Source organism: Myxine glutinosa, chromosome 1 (genome assembly GCF_964187855.1).
Source record: "Myxine glutinosa chromosome 1, kmMyxGlut1.1, whole genome shotgun sequence".
NCBI lineage: Eukaryota > Metazoa > Chordata > Myxini > Myxiniformes > Myxinidae > Myxine > Myxine glutinosa.
Genome location: NC_136261.1, coordinates 218,466,124 through 218,490,150, shown reverse-complemented (window position 1 = coordinate 218,490,150; position 24,027 = coordinate 218,466,124). Strand labels below are relative to the sequence as shown.

Genomic DNA, 24,027 nt, shown 5'->3' with positions numbered 1-24,027 from the left:
CATAACTAAACCACTAGTGCTTCATCCGAAGATGTATCTTTTAGAAATTTAATTAAATAAGTCATTTATAAAAAATTAAATAATTAATTGATTACTCAATAAATAATTAATCGATTAATCAATAAATAATTAATAGATGAAATGATTAATCAATAAATCAAAAATATCCTTAATAGCCACATCACTTGGTCACTCATGTCCAAATATTAGCTTCCCAGCTCAAAAGGTGCCTGAGATATTGGCCAAATGAGAAAGAAAATAAATAAATGATTAATAATGAAAATAAATAAATAATAATCATAAAAAAATTAAATTATTAATCAATTTGGTCAGAGAACACATAAACTACCACTATTTCATCAGAATCTGTAACTTAAAAAAAAAAATTTTTTTTGTCATTAATCGAATAATTAAATAATTAATCGATTAATTGATTAATTAATAAATCAAAAATATCCTTTGCAGCCAAATCACCTGGTCATTGGCATGTCCAAATGTCAGCTTCCTAACTCAAAAGGTGCCTGAGTTAATGATCAGAAGAGAAAGGAAATTTGATTAATTAAATAAGTACTTAATTAATCGCTAATAATTAAATAACTCCTCAATTTATTGATTAATCAAAAAAAAAAAATACGGTTTTTGACAAAGGACTTGCTCACTATTGTGCCGAAATTTCAGCTTCCTAGCTCAAAGGATGGCTGAGATATCGCCCGGACAAACAAACAAGAAAACAAACAAGAAAGCAAGAAAACAAACAAACAAGTACACATACATTCAAAGTACACCGCCCCATGCCAAATAATTAAATATGCTGCAGCGCGGCATTGCCGGGGCGCCTCAGGCACCCGGCAATACCGCAGTGCAGCTCATTAAGGCTGCATTGGGAGGGAGAGGTGTACACTAATTGATTGATTAATTGTATAATTAAAATCAATAAAAGATTATCACAAAATATTTTCATAATCAATTGGCTAATCGCATAACTAAACCACTAGTGCTTCATCCGAAGATGTATCTTTTAGAAATTTAATTAAATAAGTCATTTATAAAAAATTAAATAATTAATTGATTACTCAATAAATAATTAATCGATTAATCAATAAATAATTAATAGATGAAATGATTAATCAATAAATCAAAAATATCCTTGATAGCCACATCACTTGGTCACTTATGTCCAAATATTAGCTTCCCAGCTCAAAAGGTGCCTGAGATATTGGCCAAATGAGAAAGAAAATAAATAAATGATTAATAATGAAAATAAATAAATAATAATCATAAAAAATTAAATTGGTAATCAATTTGGTCAGAGAACACATAAACTACCACTATTTCATCAGAATCTGTAACTTAAAAAAAAAAATTTTTTGGGTCATTAATCGAATAATTAAATAATTAATCGATTAATTGATTAATTAATAAATCAAAAATATCCTTTGCAGCCAAATCACCTGGTCATTGGCATGTCCAAATATCAGCTTCCTAACTCAAAAGGTGCCTGAGTTAATAATGGTCAGAAGAGAAATGAAATTTAATTAATTAAATAAGTACTTAATTAAACGCTAATAATTAAATAACTCCTCAATTAATTGATTATTCAAAAAACAAAAAATACCGTATTTGACAAAGGACTTGCTCACGACTGTGCCGAAATTTCAGCTTCCTAGCTCAAAGGATGGCTGAGATATCGTCCGGACAACCAAGAAAGAAAACAAACAAGTACACATACATTCAAAGTACACCGCCCCATGCCAAATAATTAAATATGCTGCAGCGCGGCATTGCCGGGGCGCCTCCGGCGCCCGGCAATACCGCAGTGCAGCTCATTAAGGCTGCATTGGGAGGGAGAGGTGTACACTAATTGATTGATTAATTGTATAATTAAAATCAATAAAAGATTATCACAAAATATTTTCATAATCAATTGGCTAATCGCATAACTAAACCACTAGTGCTTCATCCGAAGATGTATCTTTTAGAAATTTAATTAAATAAGTCATTTATAAAAAATTAAATAATTAATTGATTACTCAATAAATAATTAATCGATTAATCAATAAATAATTAATAGATGAAATGATTAATCAATAAATCAAAAATATCCTTGATAGCCACATCACTTGGTCACTTATGTCCAAATATTAGCTTCCCAGCTCAAAAGGTGCCTGAGATATTGGCCAAATGAGAAAGAAAATAAATAAATGATTAATAATGAAAATAAATAAATAACAAGTACACATACATTCAAAGTACACCGCCCCATGCCAAATAATTAAATATGCTGCAGCGCGGCATTGCCGGGGCGCCTCCGGCGCCCGGCAATACCGCAGTGCAGCTCATTGAGGCTGCATTGGGAGGGAGAGGTGTACACTAATTGATTGATTAATTGTATAATTAAAATCAATAAAAGATTATCACAAAATATTTTCATAATCAATTGGCTAATCGCATAACTAAACCACTAGTGCTTCATCCGAAGATGTATCTTTTAGAAATTTAATTAAATAAGTCATTTATAAAAAATTTAATAATTAATTGATTACTCAATAAATAATTAATCGATTAATCAATAAATACTTAATAGATGAAATGATTAATCAATAAATCAAAAATATCCTTGATAGCCACATCACTTGGTCACTCATGTCCAAATATTAGCTTCCCAGCTCAAAAGGTGCCTGAGATATTGGCCAAATGAGAAAGAAAATAAATAAATGATTAATAATGAAAATAAATAAATAATAATCATAAAAAAATTAAATTATTAATCAATTTGGTCAGAGAACACATAAACTACCACTATTTCATCAGAATCTGTAACTTAAAAAAAAAAAATTTTTTTGTCATTAATCGAATAATTAAATAATTAATCGATTAATTGATTAATTAATAAATCAAAAATATCCTTTGCAGCCAAATCACCTGGTCATTGGCATGTCCAAATATCAGCTTCCTAACTCAAAAGGTGCCTGAGTTAATAATGGTCAGAAGATAAATGAAATTTAATTAATTAAATAAGTACTTAATTAAACGCTAATAATTAAATAACTCCTCAATTAATTGATTATTCAAAAAACAAAAAATACCGTATTTGACAAAGGACTTGCTCACTACTGTGCCGAAATTTCAGCTTCCTAGCTCAAAGGATGGCTGAGATATCGTCCGGACAACCAAGAAAACAAACAAGAAACCAGAGTGAAAACTGAGTACTCTCTTTCAGCGTGCGTCACTGCCGAGCCCCCTTCGGTGCCCGGCAATGACGATTTGCAATGCCTGGAGGTGGCATAGGAAAGGAGCGGTGTACAATAATCATAAAAAAATTAAATTGGTAATCAATTTGGTCAGAGAACACATAAACTACCACTATTTCATCAGAATCTGTAACTTAAAAAAAAAATTTTTTTGGGTCATTAATCGAATAATTAAATAATTAATCGATTAATTGATTAATTAATAAATCAAAAATATCCTTTGCAGCCAAATCACCTGGTCATTGGCATGTCCAAATATCAGCTTCCTAACTCAAAAGGTGCCTGAGTTAATAATGGTCAGAAGAGAAATGAAATTTAATTAATTAAATAAGTACTTAATTAAACGCTAATAATTAAATAACTCCTCAATTAATTGATTATTCAAAAAACAAAAAATACCGTATTTGACAAAGGACTTGCTCACGACTGTGCCGAAATTTCAGCTTCCTAGCTCAAAGGATGGCTGAGATATCGTCCGGACAACCAAGAAAGAAAACAAACAAGTACACATACATTCAAAGTACACCGCCCCATGCCAAATAATTAAATATGCTGCAGCGCGGCATTGCCGGGGCGCCTCCGGCGCCCGGCAATACCGCAGTGCAGCTCATTGAGGCTGCATTGGGAGGGAGAGGTGTACACTAATTGATTGATTAATTGTATAATTAAAATCAATAAAAGATTATCACAAAATATTTTCATAATCAATTGGCTAATCGCATAACTAAACCAGTAGTGCTTCATCCGAAGATGTATCTTTTAGAAATTTAATTAAATAAGTCATTTATAAAAAATTAAATAATTAATTGATTACTCAATAAATAATTAATCGATTAATCAATAAATACTTAATAGATGAAATGATTAATCAATAAATCAAAAATATCCTTGATAGCCACATCACTTGGTCACTCATGTCCAAATATTAGCTTCCCAGCTCAAAACGTGCCTGAGATATTGGCCAAATGAGAAAGAAAATAAATAAATGATTAATAATGAAAATAAATAAATAATAATCATAAAAAAATTAAATTATTAATCAATTTGGTCAGAGAACACATAAACTACCACTATTTCATCAGAATCTGTAACTTTAAAAAAAAAAATTTTTTTGTCATTAATCGAATAATTAAATAATTAATCGATTAATTGATTAATTAATAAATCAAAAATATCCTTTGCAGCCAAATCACCTGGTCATTGGCATGTCCAAATATCAGCTTCCTAACTCAAAAGGTGCCTGAGTTAATAATGGTCAGAAGAGAAATGAAATTTAATTAATTAAATAAGTACTTAATTAAACGCTAATAATTAAATAACTCCTCAATTAATTGATTATTCAAAAAACAAAAAATACCGTATTTGACAAAGGACTTGCTCACTACTGTGCCGAAATTTCAGCTTCCTAGCTCAAAGGATGGCTGAGATATCGCCCGGACAACCAAGAAAGAAAACAAACAAACAACCAGAGTGAAAACTGAGTACTCTCTTTCAGCGTGCGTCACTGCCGAGCCCCCTTTGGTGCCCGGCAATGACGATTTGCAATGCCTGGAGATGGCATAGGAAAGGAGCGGTGTACAACAAGTAAACAACCAAGAAAACAAACAAACAAGAAACCAGAGTGAAAACTGAGTACTCTCTTTCAGCGCGCGTCACTGCCGAGCCCCCTTTGGTGCCCGGCAATGACGATTTGCAATGCCTGGAGATGGCATAGGAAAGGAGCGGTGTACAACAAGTAAACAACCAAGAAAACAAACAAACAAGAAACCAGAGTGAAAACTGAGTACTCTCTTTCAGCGCGCGTCACTGCCGAGCCCCCTTTGGTGCCCGGCAATGACGATTTGCAATGCCTGGAGATGGCATAGGAAAGGAGCGGTGTACAACAAGAAAGAAACCAGAGTGAAAACTGAGTACTCTCTTTCAGCGTGCGTCACTGCCGAGCCCCCTTTGGTGCCCGGCAATGACGATTTGCAATGCCTGGAGATGGCATAGGAAAGGAGCGGTGTACAACAAACAAACAAGAAAGAAAGAAAACAAGAAAACAAACAACCAGAGTGAAAACTGAGTACTCTCTTTCAGCGCGCGTCACTGCCGAGCCCCCTTCGGTGCCCAGCAATGACGATTTGCAATGCCTGGAGATGGCATAGGAAAGGAGCGGTGTACAACAACCAGAGTGAAAACTGAGTACTCTCTTTCAGCGCACATCACTGCCGAGCCCCCTTCGGTGCCCAGCAATGACGATTTGCAATGCCTGGAGATGGCATAGGAAAGGAGCGGTGTACAACAAACAAACAAACAACCAGAGTGAAAACTGAGTACTCTCTTTCAGCGTGCGTCACTGCCGAGCCCCCTTCGGTGCCCGGCAATGACGATTTGCAATGCCTGGAGATGGCATAGGAAAGGAGCGGTGTACAACAGCTGCCAAATATCATTGGAAAAATGTTTTATAACCACATCACCACAGGTGAACTACACAAATCTGTCAAAGAAAATTGGAATTCCTCGTCCTTTCCATTCGACCTCTTGTCTTTTCACCCTTCCAAACTGTCTGGCAGGATATCCAAGAGATATGTGCACTCGCTCCTGAGTTGTCTAGCCTGGGTTTGAATCTCGGCCCAGCTATAAACTCTCATCCCGGTATTTCGGACACATCAATGTGTGTGCCGTCCCTCAAATAAGCTGGGTGTCCTGTCTGCTAGCAATAGTTGATAGATTTAAAATATCCCACAGTTTATTTCATGAAGAGGAGGCGGGCTATCGCTAGCATCATGAACAAAATGTAACTTCTTGCCCGAATACGCAGGGACACTGCATCAACAGTACAGCCGCACCTCAGTAAATGATGCAACTGGCAGACTAAATTCTAAATCAAATTCCAGCCCAATACGCATTCACCAACAACAACCCTTCAAAATGTACATTTATATATTAATGTGCATCTTTTCACAACCCTAACAACTAAAAGTACAAACAGATGGGTCAGCAATCTCAACATTCCCATCAAATACCACTTTACTCAATGTAGATTTGGGACCTTCCCACGAAACAAACCCCCAAGTTTTGATACCGTTCCATTGGGGAGTTCTGTATTTGACCAATGGTGGTGATTGCCATGACGACTCATCCTTAAGATACAACATGAGAACAAACCATATATCTTTGGGAAAGAAGGTGGGTTAGGTCGTGGAGATGTTGGGCTGACAGGATGGCCTGGAGGTATGCAAACTGACCTCTTTAGCTGTCTATCCTGGGTTCAAATCCTGACCCAGCTATAAACTGTCATCCTAGGGTTTCACAGGCAGGGCGATTCATCAATGAGTGTGCCGTCCCATGGGTGGAGGTTAAATGGGCATCCCATCTGCTGCCATTAGTTGGTGGACCTTAAAGATCCCACGGTTTCCTTCACAAACAGTAGGCAAGTTATCGCTGGCATCCTGAACAAATTCCAAATTTCTGCCATAACCTCAGTCGAACATCAGGCCTGTCCAGGCAGTTGGTGAATGACTTGGGCTAAGCTTTCCCCCAGACAACCCCACAAGAAGGAGGGAGGAGGAGGAGGAGGAGGAGAAGAGTAGGTGGTGGAGATTAGAAGGTGGCATCCTTCATCTACGTTTTTTTTGGCATCATATCTGCACAGACACCTAATCTCAAAAAAACAAGTACTGTGAGATCATTAATCTCCACTATGCAAGCATAGGCAGACTGTAGTAGCTTACAGAGAATAGTGTCGAAGATGAAGTTGTTGCTTTTCTGACAAATACATTACAGGTTAATCTTTTCTACAATTAGTCAGGTTCACGATGTTTTTTTGTTCAAAATTTTTGGAGATTAGCAAAACTATACATTTTTGGAATATTCAGAGCATGAGGAATCCAAAAATTAATGTTTACATTTGCGTAGACACCATTGCGAAAATAACACTCAGGACAATGATGAAGATCTGTAAAAGCATATTCCTGAACGATATAGACCTCGTAGATCCTGCGTATCGGACTTATAGTTAAATCTGATACTAACAAGGCTGCTTTCTTGCTTTATAAACCCATACCTATAACTTCAAAGGACTTGCACCACAGGTCATGTATTATGTAATACAGTTATATCACAAATATAAAGACAATGTTTTCAATTACCTTTGTTTGTTGCTTTTCTATAATCCTGAGCACTATTTTGAGGCCTTTATTGGATTCCTTGACCCAGAAAACATAGGATTAGCATATTTAATTAAGTCTCTAGGTTGACTAGAAGCCGAGATCGCGCAAAATATGTATTTTATGGCGGCCATTTTCAAAATCCAAAATGGCGGCCATGCAGGTGTCTGTGCAAATGCCAACATTTATTTTTGGATTCCTCATGCTCTGAAGATTCCAAAAATGTACAGGTTTGCTAATCTCCAAAAATTTTGAACGAAATTATATTTGTTAACATAGTGAACCTGACTATATGCCTAAATGTGAGTGGTTGCAGCAGCCAAGCAATGTTGCCAATGTGCAGCGCATACCAGTGAGAAACTAAAGTACAGTAAGGGGATGAGGGGTTTTACAACTTAAACGTTATTCTTTACAATATGAGTATTAGGACTGGATCAGACTCGTACCCGGTTACAAAGCAGGAGACAGTCGTGCCGAGGAAAGCATAGGCCAGGATGGAGCCAAGATTTCGAAAGAAATGTCTCTGTCAAGGAATAAGAAAAGTGAGAGTTAGAGATGATGCTCGTGGCCCACGTGTTCTTCTTCCACAATTGACATCTTACAACAGATGGATGCTCCACCTCTTCCCAGCTTTATCGTTAACCTTCCCCCGAATGACATGCCATGCCATATCATGACAACACAACCACCCCCAGCCCAACCTTCCCCAGCTATGACTGCATGCCCGAGCAAAGTTGTTCTCTGCTTCCCTAGTTCACAAACTATGACCTCACCCTTTTTAAGCTATATCCAGCATAAAATATGATCGGTGGAAGGAGTATGTTGAAGAACACCTCAGGGTCAAAGGTCACCTGCAAAGGTAAAAAAAGAAAGAAGAAAATGATTCAATGGAGCCAAAAACGTTAACAAATTCTTTGAATATATGACGCCCTGCATTTCCCGACACAGTATTGTTCCTTTTATTTCACAACGCATTTGAGGAAAATTACTTCACTTTGTTGTGGTCACATAAAGTTGAATGTAATAAATGTTAGTGGTGGCCTGATTCTCAATACATTTACATCAATAGTTAATGTGTGGAGCTGTGAGGCAGAAAATACCACTCTACAAATGTGGTTCAAGGTTAACCTACATTCTTCTTCAAGAAAATTTGAACTTAAAACTACAGTTAATGAAACAACCTATTACACGTACAAAGTTGTCCCAATGGTGTCACAGACATCTGTTACTAAAAAGAGTTGTGCATGTGTCCTTGGTTGTCATCTCCATATGCGGGTTTCAGAAGGTGGAATGCTTTATGACCAAATCACCACAGGTCAACTACACAAATTTTTCAAAGAAAATTGGAATTCCTCGTCCTTCCCATTCGACCTCTTGTCTTTTCACCCTTCCAAACTGTCTGGCAGGATATCTGAGAGATATGTGCACTCGCTCCTGAGTTGTCTAGCCTGGGTTTGAATCTGGGCCCAGCTACAAACTCTCATCCCGGTATTTCAGGTACATCAATGTGTGTGCCGTCCCTCAAATAAGCTGGGTGTCCGGTCTGCTTGCAATAGTTGGTGGATTTCAAATATCCAAAAGTGTTGAATGTAATAAACTCAAAGGTTTCAGAATGTGCCCTCCCAGGTCTCGAAGTATCCACCTCTGTTTCAGTGAGGGAACATGATACATGGAGCCGTTTGTAAAGTTTTCCGTATTCTCAAAGGTTTGTTCCAAGGGCTCATTTGAAGATCGTCACCGAGCCTCGGACAGCTTCCAACTGTAGTTTGTTTAAAGACAACATGCCTCATGTGAGGGTGTGTGTGTGTGTGTGTGTGTGTGTGTGTGTGTGTGTGTGTGTGTGTGTGTGTGTGTGTGTGTGTGTGTGTGTGTGTGTGTGTGTGTGTGTCCATCATGCATTATTCTAATCGGTCCCTACTGCTGTAGGATAATAAATATGGTATTGTAGGAAAGCTAATAATGAATTTCCTTGGTTGGAAAGCCGTTGGACAACGATTTACTTGGAACTAAAATTCATATCCGTTTAATCATGATAATAACAAGTACAGATACATTCAAAGTACATCACCCCCTTGCCAAATAATTAAATATCCTACAGCGCGGCAATGCCGGGGCGCCTCAGGCACCCGGCAATACCGCAGTGCAGCTCATAGAGATTGCATTGGGAGGGAGAGGTGTACAATAATTATTGATCGATTAATTGCACAATTAAATCAATAAAAGATTATCATAAAATGTTTTCTTAATCAATTGGCTAATAACATAACTAAACCACTAGTGCTTCATCCGAAGATGTATCTTTTAGAAATGTAATTAAATGTCATTAATAAAAAATTTAAATAATTAATTTATTAATCAATAAATAATTAATCGATTAAATGATTAATCAATAAATCAAAAATATCCTTTATAGTCACATTACTTGGTCACTGTCATGTCCAAATATTAGCTTCCAAGCTCAAAAGGTGTCAGATATTGCCCAGATGAGAAAGAAATAAATAAATGATCAATAATGAAAATAAATAAATAATAATCAGGAAAAAAATTAAATAGTTAATCAATTGGCTAATAGAATACATAAACCACCACCATTTCATCCGAATCTGTAACTTTAAAAAAAAAAAATTAATTAAGTCATTCATGGAATAATTAAATAATTAATCGATTAATTAATTAATCAATAAATCAAAAATACCCTTTACAGCCAAATCACTTGGTCATTGTCATGTCCAAATATCAGCTCCCGAGCTCAAAAGGTGCCCGAGATATTGCCCAGATGAGAAATAAAATAAAGAAATAATTAATCATGAAAATAAATAAATAATAATCACTGTAAATGAAATAATTAATCAATTCGCTAATAGAACATGTAAACCACCACCATTTCATCAGAATCTGTAACTTAAAAAAAATAAAAAATAAAATAGTCATTAATGGAATAATTAAATAATTAATCGATTAATTGATTAATTGATCAATCAATAAATCAAAAATATCTTTTACAGCCAAATCACTGTCATTGTCATTGTCATGTCCAAATATCATCTTCCTAACTCAAAAGGTGCCTGAGATGATGGCCAGAAGAGAAAGGAAATGTATAAGTACTTAATTAATTGCTAATAATTAAATAACTCATCAATTAATTGATCAATCAAAAAACAAAAAATATATTTTTTGACAAAGTACTTGCTGGCTATTGTGCCGAAATTTCAGCTTCCTAGCGCAAAGGATGGCTGAGATATTGCCCGGGAAAACAAGAAAACAACCAGAGTGAAAACTGAGTACTCACTTTCAGCGTGCGTCATTGCCGAGCCCCCTTCGGTGCCCGGCAATGACGTTATGCAGCGCCTGGAGATGGCATAGGAAAGGAGCGGTGTACAACAGTTTCAAGAGACTGTCTTGATGTGACTTCGTTCCAGGTGATCTACAAATGTGTGTTTCAATGTACCCAAATACCCAGTTTTCATTCATGCACCCTCTTGGAGTTCCCTGTATGCATGCAAAGTTTCAGGCCACCAGTGTTTTATGGTTTTGGAGTTATGGAGGAAACACATGCACGCACACAAACTTATTATCATAGATTGACTCCCTTGAATGTCATAGGTTCCCATGATCATGATAAGTGTAAGTATGAGCCATTCTTTACTAATAGTACATCAAACCAAAACAGTATCTATCTAGTGACTACATCATCAGCAAATTTTTGTTTGTAATAATTCCCAGACAATCGTAATTGCTTCAACGCTGTGAAATTACCTGGAACTTGCCGAAATACGTCAACATAAACAGCCAATGAACACGAACATTATTTGTGGATCCAATCACTGGCATTCGTGATGTGTACTTCCAGTTGGATTTGTCTACATCCATCAAACGTCAAAGTACATGGCCAATTCAAATAGCAATTTGATTGGATAATAACCTTTGGACACTAGAACTCACAAAATACTTAATTAGGAAAAATGGCGAGGTAATCCAGCAATTTGAATATTTTGTGAAATCACCAATGTTTTGTGTATTGTACACCGCTGCTTTCCTATGCCATCTCCAGGCGCTGCATAACGTCATTGCCAGGCACCGAAGGGGGCTCGGCAATGACGCACGCTGAAAGGGAGTACTCAGTTTTCACTCTGGTTGTTTGTTTTCTTGTTTTCTTGTTTGTTTGTCCGGGTAATATCTCAGCCATCATTTGAGCTAGGAAGCTGAAATTTGGGCACAATAGTGAGCAAGTACTTTATCAAAAACAGTATTTTTTGTTTTTTGATTAAACAATTTATTGATGACTTACTTAATTATTATCGATTAGTAATGGCCTTAAAGCCTGGTGCCTGGTGTTGGGCTAGCGGCTAGGGTGCCAGCTTAGGATCCTAGGATCCTGGGTTCGAATCCCGGTCGATCGCTGAATTAACGCCAAGGGGGTTGACTCAGCCTGTCATCCTTCCGAGGTCGGCAAATTGAGTACCAGTTCACTGGTAATTCCCTGTTTGTCGTAAAAAGGCGACAAAAAGGGTTGGCGGCAGGAAGGGCATCCGGCCGTAAAACATTGCTTCAAAAAGGGGAACAAAAAACAACAACAACCACGGTCCCCGAAAAAGGCCAACCCCCGCTTGCGGGGAAAAATGGCCTCTAAAGGTTGTTTTTTTTTGTTTTTTTTTAGTAATGGCCTTAAAACGATCATTCATTCATTCATTTCATTCAGTTAAGTACTTATATATTTCCTTTATCTTCTGGGCATTATCTCAGGCACCTTTTGAGTTAGGAAGCTGAGATTTGGACATGACAATGACCAAGTGATTTGGCTGTAAAGAGTATTTTTGATTTATTGATTAATCAATTAATCGATTAATTATTTAATTATTCGATTAATGATTTCTTTCATTAAGTTTTTTTAAGTTACAGATTCGGATGAAATGGTGGTGGCTTATGTATTATATAAGCCAAATGATTAATTATTTAATTTTTTATGACTATTATTTATTTATTTTCATTATTAATCATTTATGTATTTTCTTTCTCATCTGGGCAATATCTCAGGCACCTTTTGAGCTAAGAAGCTGATATTTGGACATGACAGTGACCAAGTCATGTGGCTATAAAGGATAATTTTTGATTCATTTATCAATCAAATAATCCATTAATTATTTATTAAATTTTTCTGATTAATGCGTTGTTTAATTAATTTTATAAAAGTAAGAGCTTCGAATGAAACACTCGTAGTTTAGGTATTCTATTAGCCAATTAAGAAAATATTTTATGAATATTATTTATTGATTTTAATTGTGCAATTAATCAATCAATTATTGTACACCTCTCCCACCCAATTCAGTCTCTATGAGCCGTGCTGGAGGATATTTATTTATTTGGCATGGGGCGGTGGACTTTGAATGTACCTATCTGTACTTGTTTGTTGCTTGCCGGAAAAGATTCCGGCAAGTATGTTGGTTGGTTGGTTTGTCTGTTTGTCTGTCTGTCTGTCTCTTTGTCTGTTTGTGCGCAGTACTACGTCTACATCATTGCACCTAGAATCACCAAACTTTACACACATATTTGTGTTGCCCTGGAATAGACTGTGCCCAATTTTTAACTCTCTTGGCCCAAGGCCTCCATTATGGTCATAATTCGATAATTCGACAAGTACAAAACTTCATCCAATCAAGATGCAATTTCTTGAGCACCATGTCGGCATAAACTGGTGGAGAAAAAAAATTAATGATGACGTCATAGGTCATGTGGTTCGGCCGCCATCTTGGAAAAACCGAAAAACTTTGCACCTCTATATCTCCAAAAGTGCTGCAAAGAAAAAAATTAGACATGGCTCATTGTAAAGAACCCTCCATGTCGAATAAAATATGTTGATGATGATTTCATTGGTGCCTCTATTATGACGTCATAATTTGACGAGTACAAAACTTCATCCGATCAAGATGAAATTTCTTGAGCATAATCTAGGAATAAATTAGTGGGGAAAAAAATAATGATGACGTCATCGGTCACATGGTTCGGCCACCATATTTGTTTTAACACAAAAGCCTTAAAAACCACTGAAAATACATCCTGGCAAGGGTTTGCAATCTCTGATTGCTCTTTCTTGTTTTATATGTTTTGTGAAAAAATATTATTTTGTTAAATCTTTTTTTTTTAAATTGAGACAAAGCATATCAACACAAAACTTGTTTTTCCTTTCTTCTCGATGCGTGACTGGCGTCCATAAAATTTTATGCATACAAAAAAAGCTTTTCACCAAGACACATTATTACTCATTTTACAAACAAATATAGCATACACAGCCTTTAATTAACTTTGAACGAGTACCTCACAAGAATGTTTACTTTGCAAAAAATAAATATCTCTTTCTGGCCTTATACCAAAACCCACATGCACAGCGAGATACAGACGTTCTACAGACCTTTTGCAAGGCTTCACTGCGCCCTGGGTCATGCAGGTTCTCCACTTCTCCCTGCAGCTTATACTCGAAGTACCGTCCACTTACATTCACAAGGAGCGACTCAGAGCCATTCACTAGTGAGCAATTGTAGAGAACGCGAGGTGCTGTTGGTGTCTGGGTCAACCCATAACGTAGGATCACTCCCATGAACAACCCTAGAGAGAAGGGGAATGGAAAACTGAGCAAAATGGTGGTACAGTGAACAGGCATAAAAATAAAATTGCTAATATGTACAACATCACAGGATCTATTTTACCAAAACAGTCTTATGCCATGTATAAATCAGCTTTAAACCAGAACTATGTTAACACATTTGCACAAACCTGCAATGAACAATGAATAAGTCATTACACAATCAATAAATGGCAACAAAAGTAACTGATGCCATAATAAGGGTAAGCTCTTCAAATATTGGGCTTAAGAACAGCAAAACAATACTAGTTAAATGGAGATGAAAGAGAACATGATGTTGGGTTTAAAAAGAAGCAAACAAAGAATGGTAAACCCTCAACAAGCACACTTGGTGGTGTAATGGTTAGCGTATCCGCTTTGAGTTTGGAAGGTCCGTGGTTCAAATCCGGGCCGAGCTATAAACTGTCATCCCAGTGATTCATAAATGTGTGGCTTGTTTTTGCTTCATGCACATAACCCGGGTGATTTTTTTAATTTTCGGGTGTGATTGAGGCAGCAGTCAGTTGCCTATACACCATCCAAATAAAGGTACGTGTCAGAATAATGTGTTGCATGCTTGGAGCAAGATCGGCCGCAGGGCGGGTACTCTACCAGTATATTGTTGTGGATATGAGGATTGCATTTTTTTTTTTGATTGTGTGTATTGTAGTGGTAAATTGTTGTGTAACATTGGTTGAATATGGCCCCTCCTGCCTCCAGAGTTGTGTAAAGGTAAAAAGGGCGTCCCGGTAGTTATTCCATGAAACACCACATTGCAGGACCCGATAAAACCCTTGTTCAGTAGCTTATATCTTATTATGTGTTTTAGAGTAAGGCCTTGTCTTCCATTAGAATAATACTCCATTGCACCGAATCAATTAAGAATAGCTCCCCTTCAATAATTCCATTTCCCAGCCAAACTCTCCATCTGTGGGTAAAGCAGTTCACAAGCGTGGGGTGCACGCCCTCTCAATTCGCTGCTGGAGTGAATATGTGCTCCGTGCTCTGTTTGAACAGGAGGGGCGGGGTCGCCAGGGAGAGGCAAGCCCAGGGCGCGCCACGAAGGGCGGGGCTGTGCAGCCCCATGCCCAAATAAGGAAACAAGCCCGTGGCTCGCCACGAGGGGCGTGCCGTCGGCGCGATGCCCAAATAAGGAGACAAGCCCGTGGGATTACCATACAAGGTCACAAAACAGAGCACGGGGGAGAGGGCGGTACCGAAACCGTGGAGGGCGTGTCAGACCCGCGCTGGAGAGAAGTGAGAGGAAGGGAATACGAGCTGAGCTGCGTGGAGAGGGACACGAAAAAGAAGGGGTCCAAGAGAAAGCCGAGGAGCTTTTACGAAACAAGCTACACGAGAGATACGGCAGAGGAGTGCAGCCCCGTTTCAACCAGCCGCGTGAAGCCCTGACGGTGTGCGCTGTAAAGCCGAATACAGGGAGCTGCCGGCTCCTCGCTTCCCGCCCGGAGTGGACCTGCTCGCTGTGCCCTGTGATCCCACCTGCTCATCCTTTCCAGCCATTCCTGCCTGCAAGTTCCCCATTTGCGTACGTGAGTTTGTTTTGTTCGTGCTGTCCTGGGTAGTAACTAAGTCTGTATAAGCTAGTAATTTTCACTGTGTCACCTGCGTCTCATGTCCCCTGTAAATAATCGTGACTGCTCTTTTTGCTTATGTGTGTAAATAATAATAAACCCCGTTACTCTTCTGTACGTCTCCTTCTTCCTCTTTGCATTCGTCGTCTTAGTCTTTTCCCGATTGAATAGCGGTGGCGCGATACGGCCAACGTTTGGGTGAATCGGGTTTAGTCGGGGAACAACTGTTCGGTCGCGGAGCCTCCTCTCGGCAAATATAACATCCCTAATCCGCGGACCGTAACAAATTGGTGTCTGGGAGTGAGATACGGACCCGAAGCGCACTTAACGCGCTCAAAATTACAAGCTGCTGGAAATTTGTGTTTTAAAGCAAAACCCGAATTTTGAAATCGCGCCATGGCTGGTCAAGGCGACGGGATGTCGGTGGGAGAGATAGACGGGGTGGAATCGACCCAGGACCTCGGGGAAATGTATGTGGAGGAAAGGGAGGAGGAGAAAAATGGCAATGTGGTTGCGGAGGTTTCAGACGCGCAAAATGGCGCTCTCGCGCACGGGGTTACAGGCACACAAAATGGCGGCCTCCCGTACGTGACGGCGATAGCCGGACCCGCAGTGCCAATGGACTGGGGCGTTTTGATGATGCATTTCAGTGCCGCTCTGAGAGGTGACAGTAAGGGATATGATGCAATGATGGCTACCCGGGGGCTTGACGCGAAAAAAGCGAGGCACGAAGCAAGGTACAACCCGGTTGGATTTCGGGAGCAAATGAACGCCACGGCAAAAAGAATACAGGAAGACATTGACCGCAGGTTGGGCGAGCAGGTCCCACGGGTGCACGAGGAGGTAACGCGGGTCGAGAAGCGCCGGTTGAACGAAGTTGAGAAAAGCACGGGTACAATGACAGGGGTAGAAATCGCGACACGGGGTTTGGAAAAGCCGGCGACCGCTGATGTAGAGGAGGGTGTTTTATTAAAGCCAGCGGTCGTCGAGGTGAATAAAGAAAAAGCAGTGCTGGGAATTAAAATTGAAGAGATGACGGAGGTAGCCCGGGAATTGCAGGGAGAAATGGAAAATGTGCAAAGTCCCTGCTCACATCACGATGCTGTGCTTAACCCGAATGGAAGTTTGCAGGTGCGCGTGGAGAAAGGAATCCCCCAGGTGAGTCGTGCTGTATATTGTGCGGGGAGATTTTGTAAAAGGATGTTTAGCGACAAAAGAATTGTCGCGCGATTGGGATCGAGGAAGCACCCGGGCGTTGGTGAAGGGTCGCGTGTGGAAAAAAAGTGTGCGTCAAGGGGTGAGCGTGTTACGAAGCACGAGTGTGATACCGAGTGCGAGCGAGAATGCACGTCGGGGTGTACGGAGTGTGACACAAGGAGTGAGAGCAATACGTGTGCGTCAAGGGGTGAGCGTGTTACGAAGCGCGAGTTGGATACCGAGTGCGAGCGAGAATGCACGTCGGGGTGTACGGAGTGTGACACAAGGAGTGAGAGCAATACGAAGTGTGCGTCAAGGGGTGAGCGTGTTACGAAGCGCGACTGTGATACCGAGTGCGAGCGAGAATGCACGTCGGGGTGTACGGAGTGTGACAAGGGGAGTGAGTTGGTGGTGGAGCGGGTGCGAGAATGCACGCTTGGAATGGTCGAGGGTGTGCGAGGAAGCACACCTGAGTTAGTGGTAGCGCGAGTGTGGGAGAGCCCATGTGAGCGCGTTAGTGGGTGTATGCAAGAGTGCACGCCCATGGTGAGTGTTACGGAGGAGAGGTGTGGACCGAGGTGTGTGAACGGCGAGTGTGCGCAAGAGTGTGCGCGAGAGGTGTGGTGTGTAACAGGGAGAGCGTTGGTGGAATGTACGGACGGCGTTGGAACGCCGGGTTTTGGGAGTGTGAAAGGGGTAGCGTATGCGTGTGAGCATGCAGGTGAAGCATCGACGGTAACCGGGTTAGCGGTTAGGGCGACGGATAGCCGATGCGAGCACTCGGGGCGCGGTGTGTTTTGTTGGACGCAGGGCCCGGCGCGGATCGAAGCTGCGTCGTTTCTCTTCGAAGCGTCGTTGCCGATTCGGGCTTGGCCCCGCCCTGCACGGTCGAGTGCGGGCCTTGGCGGGCGAGGCGACCGGTACGGTTCAAGGGCGAGTGGGAGGAAGCGGCACGGTGCCCCCTCGTGGGGACGGGGTTCCGACCGGGGGAGATTGAGCCATCGGACCCGGGACCGCAAGGTACCGCGCCGAGATGGCACGTGGAATCTCGGCCCGACCAAACCACCTCCCTTGAACCGAAAGCCGGACGGATTCAACCTGCAGGCGACCAAACCACCCGAATTCATTGCTCGGCTTTACGAAGCCGGGCTGTGGAAATGAATTGGCGCACCGAGAGGCACTAGTGAGTGGACGGTGATGATAATAGTGATAGTGGTTTTGATCCAAAATTTAGAAAAGTGAATAGAATTGGCAGTAAATAGAAAATTTTTGATTGGTTGGAATTTGGAGAGCAAAATTGGTAGTGGGACGTCCCCGATGTGGTGGGATGGCCAATCCACCATCCCTCACAACGGGGGGCAAAGGAGCACTAGACTTATGGGGTTTATGGCAGTGAAAACTAGCCCGGGTGGGTTAGGATATATCGTGTGTAGGGCCCTAGAGATTGACATTAGGTAACGTTAAGGTTAGGTAGTGACAATGACACCTGTGGTGGGGACGCAGGTAGATTAGAGTGGATGATAATGACGAGGGAGCGCAATAGTTTAAAGGGGCGACTGGGAAGCGCACGTTTCAGAGGGGAGTAGTTAGATGAGATGATGCCGTGTGTTTGAGGATTGGAAGTGTATTGTGAAAAGTGTATGGTGAACAGGTGTGATTGAACAGGTGCGATTGCACAGGTGTGCAACTGAACAGGTGAATGGAGCAGTGTTTGAGTGATGGTGATGGTGAGGTGTGTTGTGTTGACCAACTGGTCCAGGAAGAGGAGGAGGGTGCAGGTGGCACCAGGTGTGAGTGCACAGGTGTGCAACAACAGGTATGAAGAACAGGTGTATGGAGAATGGTTGTGTGGAATACATGGAGTGTGGAATATATGGAGTATTGGAATGGATGGTCGATGGTCGTGGAGTGAGTATGGTGGAAACTATGGAGTGGAGTGGATGGTGCGAAGGTGTGAATGGGGGAAGAGTGGACCCCCATCACGAATACCCGGGGAGGGTAGTCTAAGAGTTAGGTAGAGGGTACAGGTAAATTGTGGTTGGATATTGGCATCTGTGGTGCGGGTGAGAGAATGATGCTTGGATGGGTGCATTAGTGTTGTGGAAATGGCTGGGCGTGTAGCCTGTTAGTGTGTGTAGTTGGTTTGGGCACTCCACCACTGTGAGGATGTCGGCCAGGTGAGGCCGCAGGTGGGCTCTGGGAGCCGGTAGTAGTTGTTGTGGATGGGGCCCGAGGATCCGGAGGACGGACCCGGGTAGCCCAGTGCCAGAGGGCACCGAGGGGTGACAGAGCCAGGAGGGGCCTTCCCCAATTAGATAGGTTAGGGTGAGGAGCTAGGTAAGCTCGGGTGGCAACTGCAGTGGTGGTGTGCAGGTGGGTAGACCTGCTGGGAGAGCTACACGCCCCAGCCCAGAAATTGTGCAAGGGCACCGGGAGATGAATCGGGGGAGTGAGACCCCAAATTGAGAAGCACCACAGTTTGGTCAATGGGAATTGGTTTTTAGAACCCATAGTGTAAGTGGCCAATGGATTGGCAGGGAAAGACCCCGGGTAGTGTAAAGTGTGTTAAAGTCATTTAGAGGATAGTTAGGATTGAAGTCTCCTCGCACCATCTGCATCCACTCACCTGAGATGACGTACCTCCACACCATGCCATGTTTTGATTATTTTTTATGTGCAAATGTTTTGGATTGTGAGACGCATCATGACGTGGGTGTGACATTGTGCTTGATGTTCCATCTCTCCCTCCTTATGAGGATTGATGATGAATTGGGTGATGGCAAATTTTGAAGTAGAGGGATTGTGAAGACGAATTTGGTACAGGGGAAATATGGGGCAGACGTGACGGTAGCGACGGATTGGTAATGTGTAGATTTTGTACATATGGGGTAAGGGCTAGGGAAGTGTAGGTGACAGGGGGGTGACGTACGGTAGGGACGAGCTTTCTCACTTCGCCCTCCGTACGCATTTCACCTTGCATTGCCTTATTGATGTGTACCCTTGTGACCTTACCCCTCGCTCATCTGTCTTGTCCCCCTTTTGTCTCCCACATGACCTGTGCGCCATTGGGCGCCGAGGGGAGCGTGCGTGAGTCCGCCATTGTGCGCCCAGAACTCCCAGAACCAGCTGTCTGCATCGATGCACCACATTATGGACCACTTGTCTGTGGCCGAGCACCACTTATGGACCCCATGGGTTGGGGCGTGGCCCCTCTGCTGGAACCGGCCATGAGGGCCCGAAATCTTGCTGGCGGACCTTGGCCACAGGGCACCGATGCCCCACAGGTGAACCACAGTAGTCGGCCTGGTGGGCCATAAATAAATAAAAGGGACACGTTGGGTGCATTTTATTGTAATACAAATAGGCCGCCAGCAAAGGAAAAAGACAACATCTGGAAGAACAAATAATAATAGCCAGCAGAGGGAGCCAAAGAGCAAGAGACCACCTGCAGGGTTAGGGGTTGTTGATTTATTTTTATTATTGAACATTCATGAACACTGATGAACTGTGGTGACTGCACCGATTGGTGCTTGAGGGTGTGTTGGTGCGTTTTTGGGTGCTTTCATGGTGCATTGATGCAGAGCAGACTGTCTCCCCCCCAGAAAGAACGATCACAGGTCCTGGGTTAGTTTTGTAAATAAAAGTAGCGTCAATTGTAAATAATGCTCCCCACCGTCAGTGTGTAGTTTGAAGACCATTCCGCAATTCGGTTAACTGTGGGCGTGAGTCTGTTAGGCAGGGTGCAATGGAGCAGCGGGACACATTTATTTATGTTTTAAAACTGTCGCACTCAGGGTCAGGTTAAAAGTAGAGGGAACTACACCTACGTGTCACACTAAATAAAAGTTGTCGGCCCGGGACGTGCCTAAGAGGAGGAGGGTGCAGTGTTGCGGATATGAGGATTGCATTTTTTTTTTATTGTGTGTATTGTAGTGGTAAATTGTTGTGTAACATTGGTTGAATATGGCCCCTCCTGCCTCCAGAGTTGTGTAAAGGTAAAAAGGGCATCCCGGTAGTTATTCCATGAAACACCACATTGCAGGACCCGATAAAACCCTTGTTCAGTAGCTTATATCTTATTATGTGTTTTAGAGTAAGGCCTCGTCTTCCATTAGAATAATACTCCATTGCACCGAATCAATTAAGAATAGCTCCCCTTCAATAATTCCATTTCCCAGCCAAACTCTCCATCTGTGGGTAAAGCAGTTCACAAGCGTGGGGTGCACGCCCTCTCAATTCGCTGCTATAGTGAATATGTGCTCCGTGCTCTGTTTGAACAGGAGGGGCGGGGTCGCCAGGGAGAGGCAAGCCCAGGGCGCGCCACGAAGGGCGGGGCTGTGCAGCCCCATGCCCAAATAAGGAAACAAGCCCGTGGCTCGCCACGAGGGGCGTGCCGTCGGCGCGATGCCCAAATAAGGAGACAAGCCCGTGGGATTACCATACAAGGTCACGAAACAGAGCACGGGGGAGAGGGCGGTACCGAAACCGTGGAGGGCGTGTCAGACCCACGCTGGAGAGAAGTGAGAGGAAGGGAATACGAGCTGAGCTGCGTGGAGAGGGACACGAAAAAGAAGGGGTCCAAGAGAAAGCCGAGGAGCTTTTACGAAACAAGCTACACGAGAGATACGGCAGAGGAGTGCAGCCCCGTTTCAACCAGCCGCGTGAAGCCCTGACGGTGTGCGCTGTAAAGCCGAATACAGGGAGCTGCCGGCTCCTCGCTTCCCGCCAGGAGTGGACCTGCTCGCTGTGCCCTGTGATCCCACCTGCTCATCCTTTCCAGCCATTCCTGCCTGCAAGTTCCCCATTTGCGTACGTGAGTTTGTTTTGTTCATGCTGTCCTGGGTAGTAACTAAGTCTGTATAAGCTAGTAATTTTCACTGTGTCACCTGCGTCTCATGTCCCCTGTAAATAATCGTGACTGCTCTTTTTGCTTATGTGTGTAAATAATAATAAACCCCGTTACTCTTCTGTACGCCTCCTTCTTCCTCTTTGCATTCGTTGTCTTAGTCTTTTCCCGATTGAATAGCGGTGGCGCGATACGGCCAACGTTTGGGTGAATCGGGTTTAGTCGGGGAACAACTGTTCGGTCGCGGAGCCTCCGCTCGGCAAATATAACATCCTTAACCGCGTACCGTAACAATATAATAAAGCAGGACTGTCTGTTCCCGAACTATTTCCTGTTTTTGGGGTAGCCCCGCCAGACTTTCTGTGGAACCTTTTGGGGTCCCAGTAGATGTCCTAAAGTGGGTGGGCATTTCATGAATTCATCGTTTTTTTTGAACATTTCAGGAAGGAATATGTATACATATATATATATATATTAGGGTGGTGCTCAAAATAATTTTTTTTAAATATTTACTGGGACATGGCTTTATGTTGTTCCTTTTGTTCCAAAATGAAAAGACACCAAATATGAAAGCAATCTGATTTTATTTAGGGGTGCCACATCAGCCTTCAAACTAAAGGTGTCTACAAAACTTTTCTATATATGAATCGAAAGCAAAACCAGAAGTTTCTTTTATGAAAATCCACCCTCCACTCACTTTCTTTGTATTGTAGCAAACACAAGTTACAATAGCTGCACAAATAGCACTATATTGCTATGAAAACTCAAATTCAATGATAACAATCCAAATGTTCAGTTCATAAAATGAAGAGACACCATATCACATAATATTTAAAAACCCAAATATAATGAGAAATGTAACTCCTATTTCTGGGCCTGTTTCACCACTGTTGCCTTCCTGGCATCGGGGTACATCTTCCTGTGAGCAGCAACAACTTTGAGCAGAGCTTGCTTTTGCTCTTCATCCTTTGTAAGGAGCTTATTGTAGTCTTGTATCAATGCAACACCCCTTTCTGCCCTGTCGTTCACCACGACTAAGCCACTGGCGGCTTTCTTTGCTTCCTGAAAGCTGGTTTCTTGCTCCCATGAACCAGGATCCTTATCCATCCAATCAGTTGGGGTCCCTAGGATGCTGAAGAAATGCTTGGTGTGTTTTGTTATGAGGCCAGCGATTGACAGGGCGGTTCCTCGTTTGATAGCTGGTCTCTTTGGAAAGGGGTTTTCACCGTCATTTTTCAATGCTTCAATCATATTGATCTTGCTTTCTTTGTCAATTCTGGTGTCAAAGAATGCAAATGCCACTAGTACTGGGCTCATGTACCACGTGTGGCGGCCAAGTGCCTTCAAGGCTGCCTGAGCCATCTTCTGATTGATTTGTTCAAACTTTTCCAACTTCTTGAAGAGGTTAATGTCATTCAGGGGAGCCTCAATAGCTTGTGGAGCCTGAAACCAAGCCTGTACATACACAAGGCAGACAAAAATGTTGAAGGCTCGGAGTTCTCTCGCCTCTCGAAGTGTCAAGTGGAACTCTGACCGAAACATGAACACCTGTAGTGAATATAGTGCTTTTGCCATCCATCTGGCTCTGTGCATTGCTCCTGGAGCCATGATCCAGATTCCACGAGGTGGGATTCCTCCCATGTAGATGACAGTCAGTTCTAGGAGTTCATGATAATCATCTCGTGGCTGCTGATCTTTCAAACACACAAGAACGTTTTTGCTTCCAACACAGTGTCTACAGATCCCATTGAAGCCTTCCTCTCTGAGAATTGATCGTGAAGAAACTTCCTGTCCTCGGGGTTGGTGATTATGGCCTCCGAATCTGTATGCCTAAGATCAAACGTCTTCTCCAAGGAGGCCTTGAAGGATGCTTCCTTTTTCTCTTGGGTCGCACCACCCCGCTTTGCACCTTTTTGGAGGCTCCTCCATTCTTCATATAGCCTCTCCAAACGATGGATGCAGTGCTGCTTCGTCGTTGTAGGTAGGTGAGCTTTTTCCCAGAACTTCACAACCTCTTCAATGGTGAGGGTTGCACTCTCCCGGGCAGTGCGATTCTCCTTCTTCAGGTGATGGAAAAACAGGACAAGAGATTGATGCACAGTCGGGAGCTTGGCACCTTTGATGGCATCTCCAGAAGTGGACCCAATGAGATACACATTATCCTGAGCCCGAGTTTTCAATGAAACACTGGTACTAGCACATGCCATATCTGCAAAATAAGCAAGAATGTGGGTAAAATCCTGTTAATTCTTACTCCACAGGGTCACTCTCTACAAAAGAGCCACAGTCAATAAGTTAGGCCTACATATTACACACTAAAAAAGCGTACCCCTGACCCCGGGAACCTGTACAAAACATGCATGAAAATTGCCCA

The 24,027-nt window shown here is 42.1% G+C and overlaps 2 protein-coding genes across 2 annotated transcripts in view; one reads left to right on the top strand and one right to left on the bottom strand.

Moving 5' to 3' along the window:
* The window catches only part of LOC137434214 (mth938 domain-containing protein), a 233,412-nt gene that overhangs the window by 121,661 nt on the left and 87,724 nt on the right, over positions 1-24,027 (top strand). The window lies entirely within an intron of this gene.
* The window catches only part of SLC9A6 (solute carrier family 9 member A6), a 104,353-nt gene that overhangs the window by 62,273 nt on the left and 18,053 nt on the right, over positions 1-24,027 (bottom strand). The window contains exons 2-4 of the mRNA XM_068127129.2: positions 13,809-14,002; positions 8,176-8,253; positions 7,849-7,925 (exon numbers count right to left, since the gene is read on the bottom strand). Of these exons, the coding sequence (XP_067983230.2) occupies positions 7,849-7,925; positions 8,176-8,253; positions 13,809-14,002 (349 nt within the window). The remainder of the gene's footprint in view (positions 1-7,848; positions 7,926-8,175; positions 8,254-13,808; positions 14,003-24,027) is intronic.